General features: G+C 41.8%; 1 protein-coding gene across 1 annotated transcript in view; it reads right to left on the bottom strand.

Annotated features, from left to right (window-relative positions):
* Positions 1 to 11,663: 11,663 nt before the first annotated feature.
* SGOL1 (shugoshin-like 1 (S. pombe)) overlaps positions 11,664 to 24,517 on the bottom strand; it is a 16,662-nt gene continuing 3,808 nt past the window's right edge. The window contains exons 3-7 of the mRNA XM_010856707.1: positions 23,818 to 23,912; positions 22,144 to 22,199; positions 20,873 to 21,634; positions 13,172 to 13,364; positions 11,664 to 12,949 (exon numbers count right to left, since the gene is read on the bottom strand). Coding sequence (XP_010855009.1) covers positions 12,847 to 12,949; positions 13,172 to 13,364; positions 20,873 to 21,634; positions 22,144 to 22,199; positions 23,818 to 23,912 — 1,209 coding nt within the window. The 3' untranslated portion in view covers positions 11,664 to 12,846. The remainder of the gene's footprint in view (positions 12,950 to 13,171; positions 13,365 to 20,872; positions 21,635 to 22,143; positions 22,200 to 23,817; positions 23,913 to 24,517) is intronic.

Raw genomic sequence — 24,517 nt, 5'->3', positions numbered from 1 at the left:
CTGAAGCGCCGCTCCGTCCTGGCCGACTTCCCTGCCAGCGTGGGGCCTTTCCAGACTTCTCGCTCTGGGGTTCTCTTGCCCTACCCAGTTGCAGGGAGACTTTTCTCGCCCTTCAGAAGTCTGAAGTCCTCTGCCAGGGCTCCCTGGGGCTGCTGTCAGCACTGTCCCACGTGCGAGTTTTTGCTGTATTTGTGGAAGGATGTGAGCTCTACATGTCTGCCCTGCCATCTTGATTGTCCCCCCCCCAATATCTAACATAAAAAATGGAAGTATAATAACAGTGCAGTTTTATACACAGACTTCAGGGGTTCCTTGTGTCCTTTTAATCTGTGGGGCTTTGTTGTAGCCACACGTGGCGTCCGGAGTGCACAGGCTCAGCGGCTGCAGCACGTGGCCTTGGCTGCCCGGGGACTCATGCAAGTAATTTTCTTTCTTGGGAAGCACTTACCAAGCACTGACTAGGTGTCAGGCACTCTTCTCAGCATTTTACTTAAGCATCTTAAGTCACTGAATCCTGGTAACAGTTTAATAAAAACACTGCGAAACAAAGAAGCAGTTTTGCTAAAGAAGTCACACGCTGGGATTCTTGATCTGGAGTCAGGATTATTAAACTCAGAGCAGCACCAGCCACGTCTACAGCTAAAGAGCTATCCTCCTGTGTTGCATGAAGTCTCTAAATACTGTGTATCTACATATTAACTGTAGTTCCAATTCCTTTTATACTATGAATTCTTACTATATTCCACATTAAACATTTTTTATGCATAAAATGGCAAGAATACAAAGGTGAGTTGCCAGCTTTTGAGACTAAAATCTATTACTGGAGATGAAACGTAAGCCATGTGAGAGGTATAACATGTGAATTCAGAGGTGGGACTGTGAGGCTGGGGTGAAGGCTGATAATGTGCTCTGGATGGGTCATCAGCCACCTCTCTAAGGAGCCTGGGCTTTGCTAATAGGCTCATAAGAGCTGCGGAAACTGTATGTGTGTGTATTTTGCGTGTGTGTGTTTGTGTGTATTTTGTGTGTGTTTGTGTGTATTTTGTGTGTGTTTGTGTGTGTATTTTGTGTGTTTGTATATTTTGTGTGTATTTGTGTGTGTGTCTTTGTGTGTGTATGCACCAAATGACCAGAGTTGGAGGCACACGTCACAGAGGTCAGACACTGAACGAGTTTTGACAAAGGGCTGCCGGGAGAGAGGCAGCTTGCAGAGGGGGCGCAAAGGGGGGCTTCCGCCAACACACAAGTTGATAGAAAAAGACAAGCATATGAATTGCTTATATGTGGAATCTAAAAAAAAGTGAACTTATTTACAAAACAGAAACACGCACAGAAAACAAACATGGTTCTAAAGGGTTAAGGATGAGGAGAGAGGAATCAGGAGTTTGGGATTAGCAGACACACTGATGCGTATAAAATAAACGCGGACCTAGTGTACAACACAGGACACTGTTCAATAACTCGTGACAATCTGTGATGGAAGAAAATCTGAAAATCGCGCACACAGAAGCCCCACAGGTGGTGCAGTGGTAAAGAATCTGCCTGCCAACGCAGGAGACATGGTACACGTGGGTTTGACCCCTGGGTCAAGAAGATGCCCTGGAGTAGGAAATGGCACCCCACTCCAGTATTCTTGCCTGGGAAGTCCCATGGACAGAGGAACCTGGTGGGCTGCACTGCATGGGGTTGCAGAAGAGTCAGACAGGACGTAGTGACTAAGCAACAACAACAACAGAAATCACAACAGTGGGGAACTGGCACAAAAACAGATACAGTTACATGGAACAGGACAGAAAGCCAGAAGTAAACCCATTACTCTATGGTCAACTAATCCACAACAGGGTAGGCAAGAATACACACTGGAGAAAAGACATCTTCGATGAGTAGTGCTGTAAAAACTGGACTGCTACTTGCAAAAAAAAAAAAAAAGAAACTAGAACATTCTCTAAACCACACAGAAAACTAAAATGGATTAAAGACAAATGTAAGACTGGATACTATAAAACTCCTAGAGCAAAATATAGAATAATCATTGACATAAACCATAGCAATATCTTTTTGGTGCTGTCTCCTCTGATCAGTTCAGTCGCTCAGTCATGACCCCATGGACTGCACCACACCAGGCTTCCCTGTTCATCACCAACTCCCGAAGCTTGCTCAAACACATGCCCATCAAGTTGGTGATGCCATCCAACCATCTCATCCCGTCGTCCCCTTCTCCTCCTGCCTTCAATCTTTCCACCATTAGGGTCTTTTCCAATGAGGCAGTTCTTCACATTAGGTGGCCAAAGTACTGGAGTTGCAGCTTCAGCATCAGTCCTTCCAGTGAACACCCAGAATTGATCTCCTTTAGGATGGACTGGTTGGATCTCCTTGCAGTCCAAGGGACTCTCAAGAGTCTTCTCCAACACCACAGTTCAAAAGCGTCAGTTCTTCGGCGATCAGCTTTCTTTATAGTCCCAATTCTCACATCCATACATGACCACTGGAAAAACCATAGTCTTGACTAGACGGACCTTTGTTGGCAAATAATGTCTCTGCTTTTTAATATGCTATCTAGGTTGATCACAGCTTTTCTTCCAAGGAGTAAGTGTCTTTTAATTTCATGGCTGTAGTCACCGTCTGCAGTGATTTTGGAGCCCCCCAAAATAAAGTCTGACACTGTTTCCACTGTTTCCCCATCTATTTCCCATGAAGTGATGGGACCAGATGCCATGATCTTCGTTTTCTGAATGTTGAGCTTTAAGCCAACTTTTTCACTCTCCACTTTCACTTTCATCAAGAGGCTTTTGAGTTCCTCTTCACTTTCTGCCATAAGGGTGGTGTCATCTGCATATCTGAGGTTATTGATATTTCTCCTGGCAATCTTGATTCCAGCTTGTGCTTCTTCCAGCCCAGCGTTTCTCATGATGTACTCTGCATAGAAGTTAAATAAGCAGGGTGATAATATACAGTCTTGATGTACTCCTTTCCCGATTTACAACCAGTCTGTTGTTCCATGTCCAGTTCTGTTATTTCTTGACATGCATAGATTTCTCAGGAAGCAGGTCAGGTGTCTGCTATTGCCATCTCTTGAAGAATTTTCCACAGTTTGTTGGGATTCTCACAGTCAAAGGCTTTGGTGTAGTCAATAAAGCAGATGTTTTTCTGGAATTCTCTTGCTTTTTCAATGATCCAGTAGATGTTGGCAATTTGATCTTTGGTTCCTCTGCCTTTTCTAAATCCAGCTTGAACATCTGGAATTTCACAGTTCACATATTGCTGAAGCCTGGCTTGGAGAATTTTGAGCATTACTTTACTAGCGTGTGAGATGAGTACAGTTGTGTGGTAGTTTGAGCATTCTTTGGCATTGCCTTTCTTTGGTATTGGAATGAAAACTGACCCTTTCCAGTCCTGTGGCCACTGCTGAGTTTTCCAAATTTGCTGGCATATTGAGTGCAGCACTTTCACAGCTTCCTCTTTCAGGATTTGAAATAGCTCAACTGGAATTCCATCACCTCCACTAGCTGTGTTCGTAGTGATGCTTTCTAAGGCCCACTTGACTTCACATTCCACGATGTCTGGCTCTAGGTGAGTGATCACACCATCATGGTTATCTGGGTCATGAAGCTCTTTTTTGTACAGTTCTTCTGTGTATTCTTGCTACCTCTTCTTAGTATCTTCTGCTTCTGTTAGGTCCATATCATTTCTGTCCTTTATTGAGCCCTTCTTTGCATGAAATGTTCCCTTGGTATCTCTAATTTTCTTGAAGAGGTCTCTAGTCTTTCCCATTCTGTTGTTTTCCTCTATTTCTTTGCATTGATGACTGAGGAAGGCTTTCTTATCTCTCCTTGCTATTCTTTGGCACTCTGCATTTAAATGGGAATATCTTTCCTCTTCTCCTTTGCCTTTCATTTGTCTTCTCTTCTCAGCTATTTGTAAGGCCTCCTCAGACAACCATTTTACTTTTTTGCATTTCTTTTTCTTGGGGATGGACTTGATCACTGCCTCCTGTATAGTCATGAACCTCCGTCCATAGTTCATCAGGCACTCTGTCTATGAGATCTAGTCCCTTAAATCTATTTCTCACTTCCACTGTATAATCATAGGGGATTTGATTTAGGTCATACCTGAATGGTCTAGTGGTTTTCCCTACTTTCTTCAATTTTATTTTGCAATAAGGAGTTCATGATCTGAGACATAGTCAGGTCCTGGTCTTGTTTTTGCTGACTGTATGGAGCTTCTCCATCTTTGGCTGCAAAGAATATAATCAGTCTGATTTTGGTGTTGGCCATCTGGTGATGTCCATGTGTAGAGTCTTCTCTTGTGTTGTTGGAAGAAGGTGTTTGCTATGACCAGTGCGTTCTCTTGGCAAAACTCTATTAGCCTTTGCCCTGCTTCATTTTGTACCCAAAGGCTAAACTTGCTTGTTACTCCAGGTATCTCTTGACTTTCTACTTTTGCATTCCAGTCCCCTATGATGAAAAGGACATCTTTTTTGGGTATTAGTTCTAGAAAGTCTTGTAGTTCTTCAGAGAACCATTCAACTTCTGCTTCTTCAGCATTACTGGTTGGGGCATAGACTTGGATTACTGTGATATTGAATGGTTTGCCTTGGAAATGAACAGAGATCATTCTGTTGTTTTTGAGATTGCATCCAGGTACTGCATTTCAGAGTCTTTTGTTGACTATGAGGACTACTCCATTTTTTCTAAGGGATTCTTGCCCACAGTAGTAGATAAAATAGTCATCTGAATTAAACTTTCCCATTCTGGTCCATGTTAGCTGATTCCTTAAATGTCGATGTTCACTCTTGCCATCTCTGGTTTGACCACTTCTCATTTACCTTGATTCATGAACCTAACATTCCAGGTTCCTTTGCAGTATTGGACAACCTAAGTCCATAAATTTTCCTCAAAAAAAAAAAAAAAAAAAAAAAAATTGCACTGAAAGATGAGCTCACAAAAAGCTGGGAAATATGCGTGACCAAATCATATTCAAAAGTCAGATGATCAAATATCAGGTTTAGCCACCTAATGTGAGAAAACCATACTCTGAAAGAAAACGCATGTTTATGGTTGTTAGAAGAAGGAAACATAAGGGGCTGGCTAAACAGACTAGGATACAGCCAAGAATAGAGTGAACTAGAACACAGAGCCGAAGAAATTTTATAGAAAGAACACAGCTAAAGAGATGAAAATAGGAAAGAGGCACAGGACAGACCCAACAATGTGAATTGCATCAGAGCTGAGCATTTGCTCACTGAACTCTTCTGAATGCCAAGAACCGTGCCTGCTGCTGCTGACAGTTGATGCTGAGTATTAGTTAAAGCCTAATAATTATCAGAAGTTAGGAGAGAATGAGGAAAAGGTAATTTTTAATGAACTAAGAATTTTTCTTACAATGAAAGGCATGAATATTTATAATCAGTTGAATCCCAAGCATGGTGAATTACGCTCCACTTGTTCCCATGAATGCGTATCAGCTGCAGGACTTCTTGACCCACTGTAAATGAGAGAACTGGGCTTAATGTAATAACCACTTTTATAAAGTGGGCAATAGGTATTACAGGTTTATGATCCTAGACAGAAGGAAATGAGGAGAGTGAACCCTATTTTCATCCCATAGTTCTTCCCCAGTTTCCCTAGGAAAGGAGAGGGAGTCCAGAGTCCAGTGTGATCACTGGGTTAAGGAGACAGAGAAGGAAGTTTCAAGGAAGAAGAACTTGCAAACAAAGTGTTGGAGAGGAAGGAGCCATGCAGGGGAAAGGTTCCAGAATTCTGCTCAGGGATCCCTGAATCTCAGTTGAATACTAATCTGCCGTGTGTGGGATGAAACTTCATGAAGCCAGGGAAAGAACAGCTGCAGGGCACAGAACAATCATGTAAGCCAAATCACTGTCAGAGTTTACACGGGGTGGGAGCCACTTGTGCACTCAGCAGCCAGAAGGGACAGATCTGACCACTAACAGATACACGAGACAAGCAGTGGAGACCTTAGATGCTTCGCATTTACTACTGGGGCTAAAGGAGCCTAGAGGAAAAGGTATCCTAGACCTGCCCACAAAGCCTAAAACCAAGCTCATGAGGGATCAAGCTGATCTCCAAGAAATTTAATTGCCCAACAAAGTTCAAAACTCTGTTTGAAGACCTATAATAAAATATAGCTTATGGCTTCCCTGGTAGCTCAGACAGTAAAGCATCTGTCTGCAATGTAGGAGACCCGGGTTCGATCCCTGGGTTGGGAAGATCCCCTGGAGAAGGAAATGGCAGCACACTCCAGTATCTTTGCCTGGAGAATCCCATGGATGGTGGAGCTTGGTAGGCTACTGTCCATGGGGTCGCAAAGAGTCGGACACAACTGAGTGACTTCACTTCACTATACGGATGTTAAATTCCCAATGTACAATATCCAATAAAAAAATTAAGATATATGAAGCCGGAAACTGTGGTACATAACTAAGAGAGAAATTTGCCAATAAAACTGACCCAGAAATTAGCAGAAAAGGATATTAACATGGCTTTTTAAACATAAATATGCTTAAGGATATAAAGAAACCATGAATATACTGAGGAATAAAATAGAATATATATAAAGAAGACCCACATGGAGTTTCTAAAGGTGAAAACCATACAGTATGAATCATTTCCCATTCAATGGGTGGGATCAATAAAAGATTTGACACAGCAGAAAATACAAGTAAACTTAAAGATGCAGCAATAGAAGATACCCAAAATGAAGCACAAAAAAATGACCAAAAGTCACAAACAAAATTAGAGCATATACTGAACTAAATGAAAGTGAAAATACAACACTTCAGATTTGTGAGATGGAGCTAACACAGTGCGTAAAAGAAAAATTACGAATTATTACCAATATCAGGAATGAAAGAGGGAAAATTAGAGCTCTTTCACGCAAGATGTTAAAAGGATAAGGAGGTTATTATAAACATCATTCCCATGTATTTGATAACTTAGATGAAATGAACAAATACTTTGTGTTACACAAAGTAGTGAAACTGAAGAAATTAAAACCTAAACATCTTTTTTATCAAGTTAAAAAAAAACAGATAAAAACTGAGGAGAGAGTGTTATAACCCATGTAAATAAAGACAAGGAACAGAACCTAGACTATTAAAGAGCCCATACTATTTATCAAGGAAAAGACACTCCAGTCGAACAGGAGGCAGCTTTCAGTTGCATAAGCAATGCACAGAAGCGGTGAGAATGACCACTGACACTCGAGTTGTCTCAAGTGATGAACTCAGTGAAAGAAAATCTCATAAGTAATTAGGAAGAAACTGTGTCACATTCACTGGCGTGGCTACTTTAAAAGCTCAGTAATACCAAGTGATCACGGGTGGGGGAGCCTGGAACTTATAAACTGCTATTAGGGACAGTGGCCAAGATGGTGGAGGAGAAAGGCCCCGAGCTCACCCGTCACAAGCAGGCCACGATCACACCTATCTGCAGAATAACCTCAAAGAAAAAGACTGGAACCTCAAGGTAGCAGCTTCGACAGCTAAAGACATAAAGAAGGAACCACAAAAAGGCATACCTGTCTCGTGAGACAATCAAATCTGACATGCCCTGGGTGGGTGACCCACAGACTAGAGAATAATTCTATCACAGAAGCTCTCCCACAGGACTGAGAGTTCTGAGCCCCACGTCAGGTTCCCAGTCTGGGGCTCTGGCACTAGGAAGACGAGCCCCCAGAGCATTTGGTTTTGAAGAGCAGCAGGTCTTGATTGCAAGAGTTCCACAAGGCTGGGGGAAACAGACTCTATTCTTGGGAGGGCTTACAGGAGATCTTTATGTTTTTTTTTTTTTGTAATTTACTTATCTTTGGCTATGCCTTAGGAAGCATCACTACAAACAAAGCTAGTGGAGGTGATGGAATTCCAGTTGAGCTATTTCAAATCCTGAAAGATGATGCTGTGAAAGTGCTGCACTCAATATGCCAGCAAATTTGGAAAACTCAGCAGTGGCCACAGGACTAGAAAAGGTCAATTTTCATTCCATTCTATTGGAATGACTATCTCAAAGAATGTTCAAACTACCGCACGATTGCACTCATCTCACATGCTAGTAAATTAATCTCGAAATTCTCCAAGCCAGGCTTCATCAATACGTGAACTGTCAACTTCTAGATGTTCAAGCTGGATTTATAAAAGGCAGAGGAACCAGAAATCAAATTGTCAACATCCGTTGCATCATCAAAAAAGCAAGAGAGTTCCATAAAAACATCTGCTTTATTTATTACATCAAAGCCATTGACTGTGTAGATCACAACAAACTATGGAAAATTCTTCAAAAGATGGGAATACCGGGGTAACTTACCTGCCCTTCTGTGAAACCTGTATGCAGGTCAGGAAGCAACAGTTACAACCAGACATGGAACAACAAACTGGTTCCAAATCAGGAAAGGAGTATGTCAAAAATTTCTCATCAAAACGTGGAGAAAACATTTGAAGAGAGAGTAACTGAAAAATGAAAACTTTCCTAACCTGGGAAAGGAAATAGTGAACCAAATCCAGGAGTGCAGAGTCTGATGCAGGACAAACCGAAAAGGAACACACCAAGACACATTGTAATCAAAACGGTAAGAATGAAAAATACAGATAAGGTGCTAAAAGCAGCAAGGGAAAAGCAATGAATTACATGTGAAAGAATCCCCTGAACATGACCAGCTGCTGTTTCACTCACAAACAAAAAACACAGAAAAAGCATTTGACAAAATCCAACACCCATTTATGATAGAAACTCTCCAGAAAGTGGGCATAGAGGGAACCTACCTCAACATACCAGAGGCCATATATGACAGTCACAGCCACTTACGTACTCAAATGGTGAAGAGTTGAAAGCCTTCTCTCCAATATCAGAAACAAGGATGCCCACTCTTGCCACTGTTTTGGGGGCTGCACCAGCTGGCATGTGGAACTTCACTGGCCAGGGCTTGTCCCCTACACTGGGAACAGTCTTAGCGCTGGACCATCAGGGAAGTCCTCTTGCCACTTGTATTTAATGTAGTTTAGGAAGCCTGAGGCGAAGCAACCAGGGGGAAAAACAAAGAATCCAACTGCAAAAGGAAGAAGACTGTCACTGTTTGCAGATGCCATGATATTAAACAAAGAACGCCGAACGTGCCATGAGAGAACTACTATAGCTCATCAATGAACTTGGTAAAGTTGCAGGATACAAAAATTAACATATTAGAAATCTGTTATATTTCTATAAACAACAAATTATCAGAAAGAAATTAAGGGGACAATCTAATTTACAACTATATAAAAAAGAACAGCATACCTAGGAATAAACCTACCTAGGAAAACAACTTGTACTTCAAAAACAGTATCTTACAGTTCTCACTCAGCTCTAAAAGAGCAACAGGGTGCCACCTGCAGCAACATGGATGGACCTAGAGATGACCGTGCTCAGGGGGTCAGACAGAGCAGCAGACACCACACGACGCCACTTGCACGTGGGATCCAAAAAACGACACGGGGCTCCCCCTGTGGTCCAGTGGCCAAGACTCCATGCTCCCAACGCAGGCGGCCTGGGTCTGACCCCTGATCAGGGAACAGGGTCTTACGTGCTGCGACTGAAAAGTCTGTTAGGAGGAGGTCCTGTGTGCTGCAGCCAAGACCTGGGACAGCCAAATAAGTAAATATTTAAAAAGTGGCACAAGTGAGCTTATTTACAAAACAGAAATAGGCTCAAAGAAAACAAACTTACGGACTAAAAGGGAAAGGTGAGGGACGGAGGATAAGTTTGAGACCAACAGACACGCACTGTATATGGAATAAACAAGGACCTACGGTGTAGCACAGGGACGTCTAGTCAGTGCTTTACAATAACCCTTAAGAAGAGTCCCCACTATAGGCTATATGTAAGTGAATGACTTTGCTGTATACTTACCAGAAACGAACGAAACATTGTAAACCAAGTATACTACAAAGAGTAAACACATATTTAAATTTTAAAAAATTGTTGTTTGGAAAATGACATACTCGTTTTATCAGGAGAAGAGCAACCCTACTCTTAGGTACTAACTCCCTGGAAACTTATTTATACATATGAGAACACAGAATATTCAGTGAAGCACTAATTTATAATAATGACAAAGTGGAAGCCAATTATTTCTGAAAAGAAGAGGAAGTCTGGTTTATATAATAAAATTTTGTACACCAAGCCAAATAAGTTACATCTGTCAACATGGACAAGTCTAAAAACAGTGCTGAGTAAAAAGCTGTTATTAAAAGATGTATACAACATAACATTCATCTAAAAATGTTAAAATACAAAGCAGTTTTAATAGTCTATGGATAAACACTACAACAAGAATAAAGAAACAGTAAAAAACAGAAACTACAGAAGTACAGGATTTCCCTGGTGATGCAGTGGATAAGAACCCGCCTGCCAATGCAGGGGATACAGGTTCGACCCCTGGTCCAGGAAGGTTCCGCATGCCGAGGAGCAACTAAGCCTGTGTCCCACCACCACTGGAGCCCACGGGCCCTAGAGCCAGCGAGCCGCCAACACTGAGCCGGTGCGCTGCGACTGCCGAGGCCCGCACACCGAGAGCCTGTGCTCGGCAGTGAGAGGGGCCGCTGCTGTGAACACCCGCGCACCGCACCCGAGCAGAGAACTGCAGAGAAGGTCCGCGTGCGGCAACGGAGACCCAGCCAGAAGTAAAGTAAACCAAATTCAGAATAATCGAGTTTGGAGATGAAGGGAAGGTGAGGATAAAGGTAGATCAAAAGCTGTCAGAAGAGAAAGATCCATAAAGTGATAAATAGTAAAGGCAGTCAATGGCGAAGAGCAGGACTTGGCAAGCTTTTGGGGTAAAGGGCTTGAGAGTAAATATTTTAGACTTTGCAAGCTTAAGGGATAAAATAAATCAACAGCAAGTTTTTGATTTAAAGACAAAAAAGCATCTTTACCTGGCAGACCATGCAAAAGCAGACTGTGTTAAAACATTAATTTTTGATTTAATGAAAAATATACTTTACAAAACAGATTCTTTTTCACTGAATGCATTATTACTAAGACAGAAACAAGTTATACTTGGACCTGCAGGCTGCACACTGCTAGCCTAGAAGAGCCATCAGCCCGGCAGGACCTTCTGGAGTGACCGGAGTGGACTGCGTCTGCGTGGTCTCCAGCGTGGTAACCACTAGACTTGTGGCTCCTGAGCACTTGCAATGCAGCAGCTGTGACTGAGAAGTTAAGCTTTAAAAATTGTACTGAATCCTAAGACAGCCATCCTAGAGTTTGAATGAATTCAAACAGCAGGTGGAAGGGCAGCAGCTGAATAAACAGACTGGAAAAGTAAGACTGTGATGGGAGAGTAGGGCATGTGAACCCATGGTTCCATCAGGGGCAGGAGAGTCTGGGCTGACTCTCAAGGAGCGCAGGTGGGCGTGGAGGTGCAGGAGAGAGCTTGAGGTCAGGGTTGGAAGAGGCAGCTGGGACACAGACACTGCTCCCGGGACAGGGAGGCTCCCGTGAGAAGAGGAAAGAGAAGAGACACGTGAGGATGGCATTGTGACAGAAGCGACGACCACGGGGAAAGCCAAGGTTTGGGGGAGAAACGTCCAGGGAGGATGAGAGCCGTGACGGCTGAGACAGAGACGACCGGAGAGACAGGATACCTCTGTATTTAAAGACTGGAAAAAAACAAACTCACTGTCTTATACAAACTTTATTGCTCTCTAAACACGAATCAAAATTTATAGAAGTATATAAAAGTATGGGCTTCAAACTCTCAGAACTGAACTCTTATTGAATTTACTTTTTTCTTAGAAAGGTAGATTCTATTCTCTAATTAGGAACCTTGAGAAAATGAAGTCACACCAGGATCTACAGGCAGAGGCAGAGACCCCAAGCCAGCTGGTCCTCCCCGGGCAGCTGGAGCAGTTAAACCAGGCCAGACCCACTCCAGCTCGGGCCGCCATCTACTCTCCACATTGGGGTCCCAGGGTGGCTGGGTCGCAAGCTGGCTTCACATCACCTGAGTCCCTGACTCGAGTGAATTCGTGGCTTCAGGTTTGAGCACGCCTCACTTCTGCCGCTGGAGTGTCCCTCGGCCATGGACTTAGGAATTTGATCAAATGCACAAAAAAGGTCTTGGCTTTCACACACTTAACATCTGGCATTTTTGACTAAACAAGGAACTATTCTGACAGGCCGTGACGCAATAATCTGTGATTTTGCTAACGCATCACTTTCAACAACGGGCACGTGGCATTGTGGGTTTAGAGGCAGTCACTTGCCCAGTCCCTGAGCCTAAGCAACCTCCAGTTCTCTAATCACGATCTCAAACACATTTTGTCCGAAAAAATCAAATACAGCGATGGTATAAGGAACCCACAAGCAGCTCAGTGTATACTCTACTGTGAACGACAAGGATTCGTTTTATTCAAACACTGTACAAAGAGTTTCAAAAGGTCTTCAGTCTGTCTTCAAAAATTCATTCAGTCATAGTACTACCCACTTAAGGGAAAAAAAGATGCCTTATAACGAAAACATCTTAATTTGGAGAAACATGATTAATTTCCCAATGTTGGTATAAGATACATCAATTAAGTTTTTGGCAATATAAAAAAATCTAAACTACGATAGTGCTTCAGTCCAATTACTTATAGCTAGAAGAAAAATAAACCAAGTGTATCAAAGGTTTAGGAAGACACATCACTTTTGAAGTACAGTTTTGAAGACATGTTCATGATCTATAGACTTGTCAAGAGAATATTCTATGGCAACAGTTCAACCATTCGAGTACTTTTACAGATTCCGTCTTGGCGCCACAGAAGCGGGTGCAGGATGAATTTCAATAGCATCTAACACAGGCTTCATTGTACTTGCTTCACATTTTTTTTTTAGAACAGTGTCTGGAATCTTTTTTCTGCTTGAAAATAGGCGAATTCAAGAAACACAAATCCGTGAAAGGGTCCCCTCTCCTCAGTTTCCTGGAAGAGCAGAGAGAACTCTTAAGCATGAGGATAAGCATCCCAATACTAACTTACTCTTCAGTTTAAGTTTATTGTAGATCATGCCATTGTTAATATTCTCACTTCAGTTTTTCATCAAAACAGTGTATTTCAAATAAGGCTCACCCTTTAATGAAGCTCTGTAACCTTACTCTCCCAGGGGTGTCATTAAAAGTGAATTCCCACAAGCCAAATACTTACGAAGCGAGCGTGGGTTCCTTATAGTTCACGACGGCGGCTGTGCACCTACGTTTACGTAAAGACACTGGTGGGCTTTCTACATTCTTTTTTGGAGAGAGAGAAAGCTTTCTGGTTTTCATCACAGGATACAAAGGGACATTAGTGATATCCTTCAGGCTAAAATGAGGCGACTGGGGAGCTTCAGGTAGCACACCTACAAAACAAGAACAAGCTTTACCGAGTGCGCTTCCAAAAATCAGACAAACACAGGGACTGAAGCCATGTGATTACACACCTTAGATGCATCCAAAATCTGCAGAGGAAGGAAAACTCCCAAACTCATTCTACAAGGCCACCCTTACCCTGACACCAAAATCAGACAAAGATACACAAAAAAAGAAAATCACAGGCCAATATCACTGATGAACATAGATGCAAAAATCCTCAACAAGATTCTAGCAAACAGAATCCAACAATACTCTGACAGGATCAGGGCTCCTGTAATGTAGGAGATGCAGGTTCAATCCCTGGGTGGGGAAAAAAGAGCCCCTGGAGGAGGAAATGGCAACCTATTCACGATAAAAAACTCTCCAGAAAGCAGGCTTAGAAGGAACATACCTCAACACAATAAAGGCCACAGACAACAAACCCACAGTAAACGTTATTCTCAACAGTGAGAAACTGAAAGCATTTCCTCTTAATATCGGGAACGAGACAGGCTGCCCATTCTCGTCATGATTATTCAACGTACTTTTGGAAGTCCTGGCCATAGCAATCAGAGAGGAAAAGGAAATAAAAGAAACCCAAATCAGAAAAGAAGTAAAACTCTATTTGCTACTATACACAGAAAACCCTAAAGATTCCACCAGAAAATTACTAGAGCTAATCAATGAATACAGAAAGTTGCAGGATACAAAACTAGCACAGAAATCCCTTGCATTCATACACACTAACAATGAAAAATCAGAAAGAGAAATTAAGGAAACAATTCCATTCACCACTGCAACAAAAAGAATACCGAGGAATAAACCTACCTAAGGAGACAGAAGTCCTGTATGCAAACAACTAAAACACTGATGCATGAGATCAGAGATGACGAGTGGAGAGATACACCACGTTCTTGGATTAGAAGAACAATATTATGAAAAATGACTATACTACCCAAAGTAATTAGATTCAATGCAATCCCTAATCAAACTGCCATTTGTATTTTTCACAGAACAAAAAATTTCACAATTTATATGGAAACACAAAAGTCCCCAAATAGCCAAAGCGATCTTGAGAAAGAAGAATGGAGCTGGAAGAATCAACCTTCCTGACTTCAGACTATACTACAAAACTACAGTCATCAAGCCAATATGGTACTGGCACAAAAAAAGAAATATAAATCAATGGAACAAGATAGAAAGCCCACAGACAAACCTATGCACCTATGGGTAGCTTTTTTTTGACAAAGGAGGCAAGAATACACAATAGAGAAAAGACAGCCTCTTCACTGAAGTGGTGCTGGGAAAACTGGACAGCTACGCGTGAAAGAATGAAACTAGAACACTTTCTAATACCATCTGTCCATGGGATTCTCCAGGCGAGAATACTGGAATGGATTGCCATTTCCTTCTCCAGAGGATCTCCCTGACACAAGGATCAAATCCAGGTCTCTTCCCTTGCAGGCAGATTCTTTTGTCTGAGCCACCAGGGAAGCCCTTCTAATACCACACACAAAAAATAAATTCAAAATAGATGAAAGATTTAAATATAAGGCCAGAAACTATAAAGCTCTTAGAAGAAAATATAGGCAGTACATTCGTTGACATACATCACAGCAAGATCCTCTGTGACCCACTTCCTAGAGTAATGGAAATAAAAACAAAAGTAAACAAACGGGACTTAATAAAACTTAAAAGCTTTTGCACAGCAAAGTGAGTCACTCAGTTGTGCCTGACTCTTTGTGACCCCATGGAGTTCTCCAGGCCAGAATACTGGAGTGGGTAACCATTCCCTTCTCCAGGGGATCATCCCAAACCAGGTCTCCTGTACTGCAGGGAAGCCCAAGAATACTGGAGGGTGTAGCCTATCCCTTCTCCAGGGGATCTTCCTGACCCAGGAATTGAACCAGGGTCGCCTGAATTGCAGGCAGATTCTTTACCAGCTGAGCTACCTGGGAAGCCCTCCAAAGGGCAAAGCAACGGAAACGATAAACAAGATTAAAAGACAACCCTCAGAATGAGAAAAAATAATTGCAAACAAAACTGACAAAGGATTCATCTGCAAAATATACAAGCAGTTCACACAGCTCAATACCAGAAAAACAGAAGACCTAAACAGACTTTTCTCTAAAGACGACATAAACAGATGGCCAACAAACACATGAAAAGATGCTCGACATTGCTCATTATTAGAATGCAGTATCACCTCACACCAGTCAGAAAGGCCATCATTAAAAAATCTACAACCAATAAATTTGCAGAGATATGGAGAAAAGGGAACCCTCTTACACCACTGGGAATGTAAACTGATACAGCCACATACAAAGAACAGTACGGAGTCTGCTTAAAAACTAGGACTAGAACTACCATATGATCCAGCAACCCCACTACTGGGCTATACCCTGAGAAAACCATAATTGGGAAAGAGATGCATGTACCCCAATGTTCACTGCAGCACTTTTTACAATAGCTGGGACATGGAAGCAGCCTAGATGTTCATCAACAGATGAATGGATACAGAAATTGTGGTACATGATGATGCTGTGAAAGTGCTGCACTCAATATGCCAGCAAATTTGGAAAACTCAACAGTGGCCACAGGACTGGAAAAGGTCAGTTTTCATTCCAGTCCCAAAGAAAGGCAATGCCAAAGAATGCTCAAACTACCGCACAATTGCAGTCATCTCACACGCTAGTAAAGTAATGCTCAAAATTCTCCAAGCCAGGCTTCAGCAATACGTGACCCGTAAACTTCCAGATGTTTAAGCTGGTTTTAGAAAAGGCAGAGGAACCAGAGATCAAATCGCCAACATCTACTGGATCATCGAAAAAGCAAGAGAGTTCCAGAAAAGCATCTATTTCTGCTTTATTGACTATGCCAAAGCCTTTGTGTGGATCACAATAAACCGTGGAAAATTCTGAAAGAGATGGGAATACCAGACTATTTGACCTGTCTCTTGAGAAACCTGTATGCAGGTCAGGAAGCAACAGTTAGAACTGGACATGGAACAACAGACTGGTTCCAAATAGGAAAAGGAGTACGTCAAGGCTGTATATTGTCACCCTGCTTATTTAACTTATACACAGAGTACATCATGAGAAACACTGGGCTGGAGGAAGCACAAGCTGGAATCAAGACTGCTGGGAGAAATATCAATAACCTCAGATATGCAGATGACACCACCCTTATGGCAGAAAGTGAAGAGGAACTAAAAAGCCTCTTGATGAAGGTGAAGGAGGAGAGTGAAAAAGTTGGCTTAAAAGCTCAACATTCAGAAAATGAAGATCATGGCATCTGGTCCCATCACTTCATGGGAAATAGATGGGGAAACAGTGGAAACAGTGTCAGACTTTATGTTTTGGGGCTCCAAAATCACTGCAGATGGTTATTGCAGCCATGAAATTAAAAGACGCTTATTCCTTGGAAGAAAAGTTATGACCACCCTAGACAGCATATTAAAAAGCAGAGACATTATTTGCCAACAAAGGTCCGTCTAGTCAAGACTATGGTTTTTCCAGTGGTCATGTATGGATGTGAGAATTGGGACTATAAAGAAAGCTGATCGCCGAAGAACTGACGCTTTTGAACTGTGGTGTTGGAGAAGACTCTTGAGAGTCCCTTGGACTGCAAGGAGATCCAACCAGTCCATCCTAAAGGAGATCAATTCTGGGTGTTCACTGGAAGGACTGATGCTGAAGCTGACACTCCAATACTTTGGCCACCTCATGTGATGAGTTGACTCATTGGAAAAGACCCTCATGCTGGGAGGGATTGGGGGCAGGAGGAGAAGGGGACAAGAGAGGATGAGATGGCTGGATGGCATCACCGACTCGATGGATATGGGTTTGGGTAAACTCTGGGAGCTGGTGATGGACAGGGAGGCCTGGCCCGCTGCGATTCATGGGGTTACAAAGAGTCGGACACGACTGAACTGAACTGACTGATACCATTGAAAGTTACTCAGCCTTAAAATAGGACACATTTGAGTCAGTTTTGATGTGGTTGAACTTAGAGCCTACTGTACAGAGTGACGTAAGAAAGATATTGTATACTGACACACGTGTATGGAATCTAGAAGGGTGGTCCTGATGAACTTATTTGTGGGGCAGCGATGGAGACAGACCTAGAGAACAGGCTTGTGGGCGGTGTGGGAGGAGCTGAGAGGGGCAGGGAGACGCACATCAGCACGTGTAGACAGAGCGCCGCGCCCGTGCTCTGCACAACCTGTGGGGTGGGGTGGGCTGAGAGATGCGAACGTGAGGGGGACACGCGGACACCTGTGGGTGATTCATGCTGATGTGTGGCAGAAACCAGTACATTGTAAAGCAAGTATCTTTCAGTAAAAAAAAGTACACAAAATCCAGCATTTTATAATACAGGTTTTTAAAAACTTGTTCATCTTTTCCTCTCGGTATAACACTGAAATAATTATTGTGGCTGTGAAGAACTTACTAAAACAATAGCTTACTAAAACTTAAAATTCTTAAAAAATTTAAAGAAAAAAAATGAAAATTCTTCCATGATAGCTGGGGCACAATGAATTAGTTTCAACTATGCAACTTCACTTAGTCACACCTTATTCTTTAGAATTATCCAGGTCTCTATCGCTTTTAATTCTAACGGTTATCATCAACTGACTTCTTACAGTCTCAGAAAGCCACTCAAGTGCATTCTATTCTCCATACAGTGTTAACGGAAAAACCCAAGTGAACTTTTTGGCCAACCAAATACTAAATAAAAGAGAATTCCAAGTCATAGTCTCTGTGTAAACCAGGAGAAACGGGGTTCCCTCTAGTAAAGCTTTCCAGCTGGTGCTAGGAGTAAAGAATCCACCTGCCAAGGTAGGAGATGTGGGTTCGATCCCTGGGTATCCCCTGGAGGAGTAAACGGCAACCCACTCCAGTATTCCTGCCTGGAGAATCCCAGGACAGGGAAGACTGGCGGGTTACAGTCCACGGGGGGACAGAGTTGAACATGACTGAGCATGCACGTGTGCTAATAAAGCTGGAAGATTAAAAAGTTACCCAAAGTTTTTCCTATCAGAAACACCCAAGTTATTCTACCTGGATCTACATCTATATTGGGAGACAGGTACCCAGCACACAGGAAGAACACAAGGCAGATAATCTCTTAAAATTGCTTTAAAAAGCAAAGTCTTTCCCAGGAAAAACTAAACTTTAACTGTAAAATGATTTTATGTTTAATAACCACTGTTCAGGGCTACCTGGGTTTCAGATATTCTGCCTTTCTTGTCTCTACATAAACAAACTGTACTATGCTAATTATTCCAACTTTTGGTTTGGAAACTATGGTTAAACAACATCAGATCAGTTGCTATGTTCTGGAATAAAGCTTCTAAAACTTTTACCCATATATCAATCTTCCAGGAAATTTGTTAAAAAGATACAGATATGATTCAGGATGCAGGGTATGGCATGCGATTCTGCTTTTCTAAGAAGTTTCCAGGTGATGCTGAAGGTCTGGGGACCAAACTCTGAGCAACACTAGTGCTTTTTTCCTTTAAAAACTTACGAAAATCTAAGTACAAAGATGGAGACAACAGTATGAGCCCCCATTTACCCAGCTTCAATAATTATCAACATTTGGCCAATCTTGTTTGATTTACTCTAAAATCATTACAGCATACTTCTTAAAAGAGATATTTGCATGCTACCAATGGGGAAACCAGAGAAGGCAATGGCACCCCACTCCAGTACTTTTGCCTAGAAAATCCCATGGATGGAGGAGCCTGGTAGGCTGCAGTCCATGGGGTCGCTAAGAGTCAGACACGACTGAGCGATTTCACTTTCACTTTTCACATTTATGCATTGGAGAAGGAAATGGCAACCCACTCCAATGTTCTTGCCTGGAGAATCCCCGGGACTGGGGAGCCTGATGGGCTGCCGTCTATGGGGTCGCACAGGGTCGGACACGACTGAAGTGACTTAGCAGTAGCAATGGGGAAACAGTGGAAACAGTGGCTGACTTTATTTCTGGGGGCTCCAAAATCACTGCAGATGGTGACTGTAGCCATGAAATTAAAAGACGCTTACTCCTTGGAAGAAAAGTTATGACCAACCTAGACAGCATATTAAAATGCAGAGACATTACTTTGCCAACAAAGGTCTGTCTCGCCGAGGCTATGGTTCTTCCAGTGGTCACGTGTGGATGTGAGAGATGGAAAGCAGAGTGCAGAATTGATGCTTTTGAACTGTGGTATTGTAGAAGACTGTTGAGAGTCCCTTGGACTGCAAGGACATCCAACCAGTCCATCCTAAAGGAAATCAACCCTGAATCTTCATTGGAAGGACTGAGGCTGAAACTGAAGCTCCAATACTTTGGCCACCTGATGCGAAGACCTGACTCACTGGAAAAGACCCTGATGCTGGGAAAGATTGAAGGCGGAGAAGGGGACAACAGAGGATGAGATGGTTGGATGGCATCACAGACTCAATAGACATGAGTTTGAGTAAACTCTGGGAGTTGGTGATGAACAGGGAGGCCTGGAGTGCTACAGTCCATGGGGTCACAAAGAGCTGGACACCACTGAGCAACTGAACTGAACTGTACCACCTAACTGGGCTTCCCTGGTGGCTGAGCTGGTAAAGAATCTGCCTGTAGTGCAGGAGACGTGGGTTCGATCCCTGGGTTGGGAAGATCCCCTGGAGAAGGGAATGGCAGCCCACTTCAGTATTCTTGCCTGGAGAATCCCATGGACAGAGGAGTCTGGTGGGCTACAATTCACAGGGTCACAAAGAGTCAGATATAATTGACTAACACCATCCTAACAACCGGAACAGTGCTGTTATGGGGATCCAACGAGCTAGCATGACAGCATTTTGAGAATGATAAAATTTGCCTGTTTATCTTCGCATACTAACTATTAATACAGTTCCCAGACGAGAATCTTTGTGGGCAGCAGCAGGCTGTATTGTCAATATTTGGACTACTTTCTGATCTAACCAATAAAAGCAAGATTTTCTAAGCCACAGTTTTTAGATGTTTTACACATGTCTTATAAAATGCTACTAAGGAATTGAGGAAAAGGTTTTCTTGGTCTTATTAGGCCACCTTCACGAAATAGAAAATTCTTTTAAATTCTGGGTCCTGTCAAGTTGACGATAAAGCAAAGTCATTAAAATTACAGGTCGCTGGATTTAAGTTTGATTTCATTTTCAGGGGGTGTTTTGGAGGAGTGCATAACAGGCATTTTAATTCAACCTAACTCCACAACTTTCCTTGCTTTGGAAGGTTTCATTTACTGAAAGTAAAAACACTCTCTCCATGACAAGTCCTATTTGTTCTTAAAGAGGATTTAAATTAGCTTAAAGTATGTCAAAGCTACACACTGTGGTTTGCACCCCCAGTCCCCCACTATTTAATTTTCCCCAAAGAGACAGATGGTAAGTCTATAACCTCCTCCAGAGAAGCAGATGGTAAATGCTAGTATGAAAGTACAAGGAGTGATCATTTATCATAAACATCAAGAGTGCAGGCAAACAAGTAAATCACTTACCAGGAGGCGTCTCCGTTGTCTCAGAGCCCCCACGTCTCAGCGCTCGTCTAGGCCGAGGCCTGGGGACAGGACTCCTCGTTGATTCACTGCTGAGATCTGGACTGGACTTGGATGTGGGAACATAGAGGTCATCAGAATCATCTCCTGAACAGCTTGATTCACAGGTGCTCACTTCAGATTCATTGCTGGTTTCCTCTCTTGTAGCATCATTGCACACTTTTTGCCGGAAGGGAGTAAGGTGAACACCTTCTTCCGAATTAAAATTGTAAGCGTCACAGGAGGTGAGAGATTTATTCCCACTTCTGCTCCCTTTACACTTGGATACAGGTCTTGATTTCCCCCTTTGGTTAGCTTTTGCTTTTCCTTTTCTCTCTTTGGCACCTCTGTGCTTGCTGTTAGTTGGCTGTGATTTATAGTCATAAGCATCTTTCTTTGTTTTGGTAGATCGTCCTGGGTGAACCAGCCTTGGGGATAAGTAAATCTGACTCCTGCTGTACCGACAAACACTTTGTTCTACGTTTTCAGGTATCCGTGTGCTTATTGGCGGGTCTACAAATCTAATCCTTTCTAGTTCCAAAGAGTCCTCTGACAAGTGACTGATTCCAAAATCATCCACAGCACTAATCTGACATGGACTGTTAATGTATTTCTTTAAACCACGACGGAGAGATATAGTTCTAGGTAAGACAATATCAGTTGACTTATCTTCACTTGAATCCAAATCGAATCCTGGTCTGTCTTGAGAAATAGTAGGTACTGGCTCTGAGAATTAAAAAAATAAAATAAATGAGAAAAACAGGTTCACTTTATGGAAATTTAAATTAAGAATGTTAGAATTCAAAGTTAAAAATGGAACTAATGAAAATTCTTTCTGTAGTTTTCCATTTACTCTAAATAAATAAAAATCTGGGGAGCTTACTATTTACTTCCTTTTGACTGTCTATACCTATATATTCCAAGGTTGTTACAAGGGTTAAGTAAGATAATGTATGTTAAGTGCCTAACAGAGTGTAACACATCGTAGGCTCAGTAAACTGCAGCCGAAGTTGTAACCAAGGTTTCTGACTACAGATTTGGAAAAATAAAAATGGATGGATTTTAAAACTCTTTTGTGATTCTGTGTAAAATAGACAGATATTTGCTTTGAGCAGAATACCAGATGAGCAGATCTTAAAAGGTAAAAAAACAAAAATTAGAGAAATTTAATTGCTACTTGTTCTCAAAGATCTCATCGTGCCTTCACGGTATTTTTAGATTTTCACTTGAATTACCTTCTCCTTGGAATGATTCTTCTTGTCCTGGACAGTCAGCACCCTCAAGCACTTGCCTTAGAAAGTACCAATAAAAAATAAAAAACTTAAAACATTTATGCAATAAAAGAATTTAAGACTTTCTACAAAGTTTTTTTCTTTTAGTAACATTTCATAATTCCATTCTATATCAGTATATCTGTTCTGTATCAAAGGAAACCAAAAAACACTGATGATGATGACATGGAAGCAGATTTGTTATGACTGATATTCAACTCCCCCTAGGAGGAGCACATCAAACTGAACAGTTTCTCCTGAACACTTTCCCTAACTCATCATTTTATTTAACTGGAGAAATAGCCAATCAGATTGATGTATAAACTACATTAAAAGAAATTCAGTTAGATGCCTGTTCTGGAGCCTACTGTATCATTAGCCAAGCTGTGATTTTCTTTGGTACAACATACTTTTGTGGCATTTACCTACTGACTCCTCTGAATTCACACTGTTCATTTTCTTTAAAAAAATTTTGTCCCTTTGGTTCATGAAATAAGAAATTTCCATTTTTATGCTTTAATATGGCCATTTCATTCTAATTTTATTCTTTTTTTTTCTTACAAAATTTACCCCTCTAGACATCAAAACTTAAGCACAAGTTGTGGAAATAGAGTAATAGCAACCAGTCAATAACAATTTTAGAAATCTTATAAAAACTCAATTACCTCATCTTACTTTTTGGCCATCACATAAATATTGCATCAGATCTTAATATTCAACAGTTTAAAAACTACTCATGATTAAAATTAATATGGGGACAGAAATCACATTAGTGATTACTTCCACAAGGAGAGGGGCACAAAGGCACAAACTCCAAAGGGACACGAAGGGATGGTTTATGACGGAGCTCTCACCTGGGGACACTTAACCTGCCCGTTCCCCTGGGGCCTCAGAACGTCTGCAATGTCTAGACACACCTTTGGTCCTTACAGCTATCAGAGGCGGTTGCTGTTGGCATTTGCTGGGTAGAGGCCGAGGATGCTGCTAAATGCCCCACAGTGCTTAGGACCACGCCCACAACAAAGAATGATCCAGTCCAAACAGTCAGCAGTGCTCAGCTGAGAAATCCTGGCCAGAGCAATGGCAATGCTCTGCACTTTAACCCAGGTTTCAGTTCACAGGTGTATATATTAGTCCAACTCACTGCACTCTGTAATTGAGATCTGTGCATTTGACTAATCTAATTTTATTTCAGTAATTCATAAGCAAACAAATAAAGTACCCTAATTCAAGAGAAGGAGTATATGAGGTCTGATGGTATTTCAGAACCAACTGGACAAGCGAGTCAGTGTGACAATTTGTTAAATATGGTAGTTTATTAGATTTCTTTTCTAAACCAGATTATTTGTGTTACTGGCAAAATAACCAACATTCGAATGTCCAATTCTTAGAATAAAAACATGATACAAGAAAAATACAAATGAAGCTTCAAGAGAAGCTTCTTAAAGTAACTAAATAGAAGAAAGCTTTGGTGTGGCTATATAGGACAGAATTTCAACATATCAAAATTTTCTTAAATATATTCTTGAGAGAGTACCAGACTTCAAATACGTGACTCAGTATGATGCTGATTTCCTTTCACAAATGGATCACAGTTAAATATTTATTGGTATTGATAATAATGAATTCGATACTAACGGTAAATGCTTCACAAATACATCTCTGGAGTTGTCGTCACTACTGGAGTCCATTCCACTTTTGGAGTCCATTCCAGAGGGACATAATTCTAGGTTCTGTTAATGTATTGAAACAAAGAAAACACTGGTACAACCAAAATATTCACAACGAAGCATTCATTTACTCAACAATAGATACTTACTGATAGTCTGCTATGGTCCCAGGGACTGTTCTAGGAACTGAATCCAAAACTAGAAAACAGAATAAGTACTACCCTCTTAAAGCTTAGAGTCTAGCATAGGGAGAGAAAAGGTAAAAAAGCTAGTAGTCATAAATGCAATGGAGGAAATATTTACTCAGGGTGAAATGGCAGAGTAACTGATGTCTGGAGGGCTTTTAGGTGGGATGACTTTCATCTGAAATCTGAAGAAATGCAAAGAGCCAGCCACTTGAAGGAGAAGCACTGGGAACAGAAAATACAAAAGTCATGATGTAGGAAAACCCTTGCTGTGTTTAGGAAAGAAGGCCACTGGGGCTGGAACAGTCACAGGAAAGACCAGGAGGTGGGCAGAGGCCAGATGATGCAGGGCCTGAGGGCCATGAGTTCGACTTTTTTTTTTTTTTTTCCAGAAAAAGACCAGTCTCTTGGTGGGTGACACAGGTTGGGCATGGGCCCCACCTAAAGGGAGGCCCCCCGACAAGACACTCTGCGAGGCCTGCT

Source organism: Bison bison, unplaced genomic scaffold (genome assembly GCF_000754665.1).
Source record: "Bison bison bison isolate TAMUID 2011002044 unplaced genomic scaffold, Bison_UMD1.0 scf7180017864374, whole genome shotgun sequence".
Classification (NCBI taxonomy): Eukaryota; Metazoa; Chordata; class Mammalia; order Artiodactyla; family Bovidae; genus Bison; species Bison bison.
Note: the sequence above shows the minus strand (reverse complement) of the source record. Positions and strands in the feature narration are given on the sequence as shown.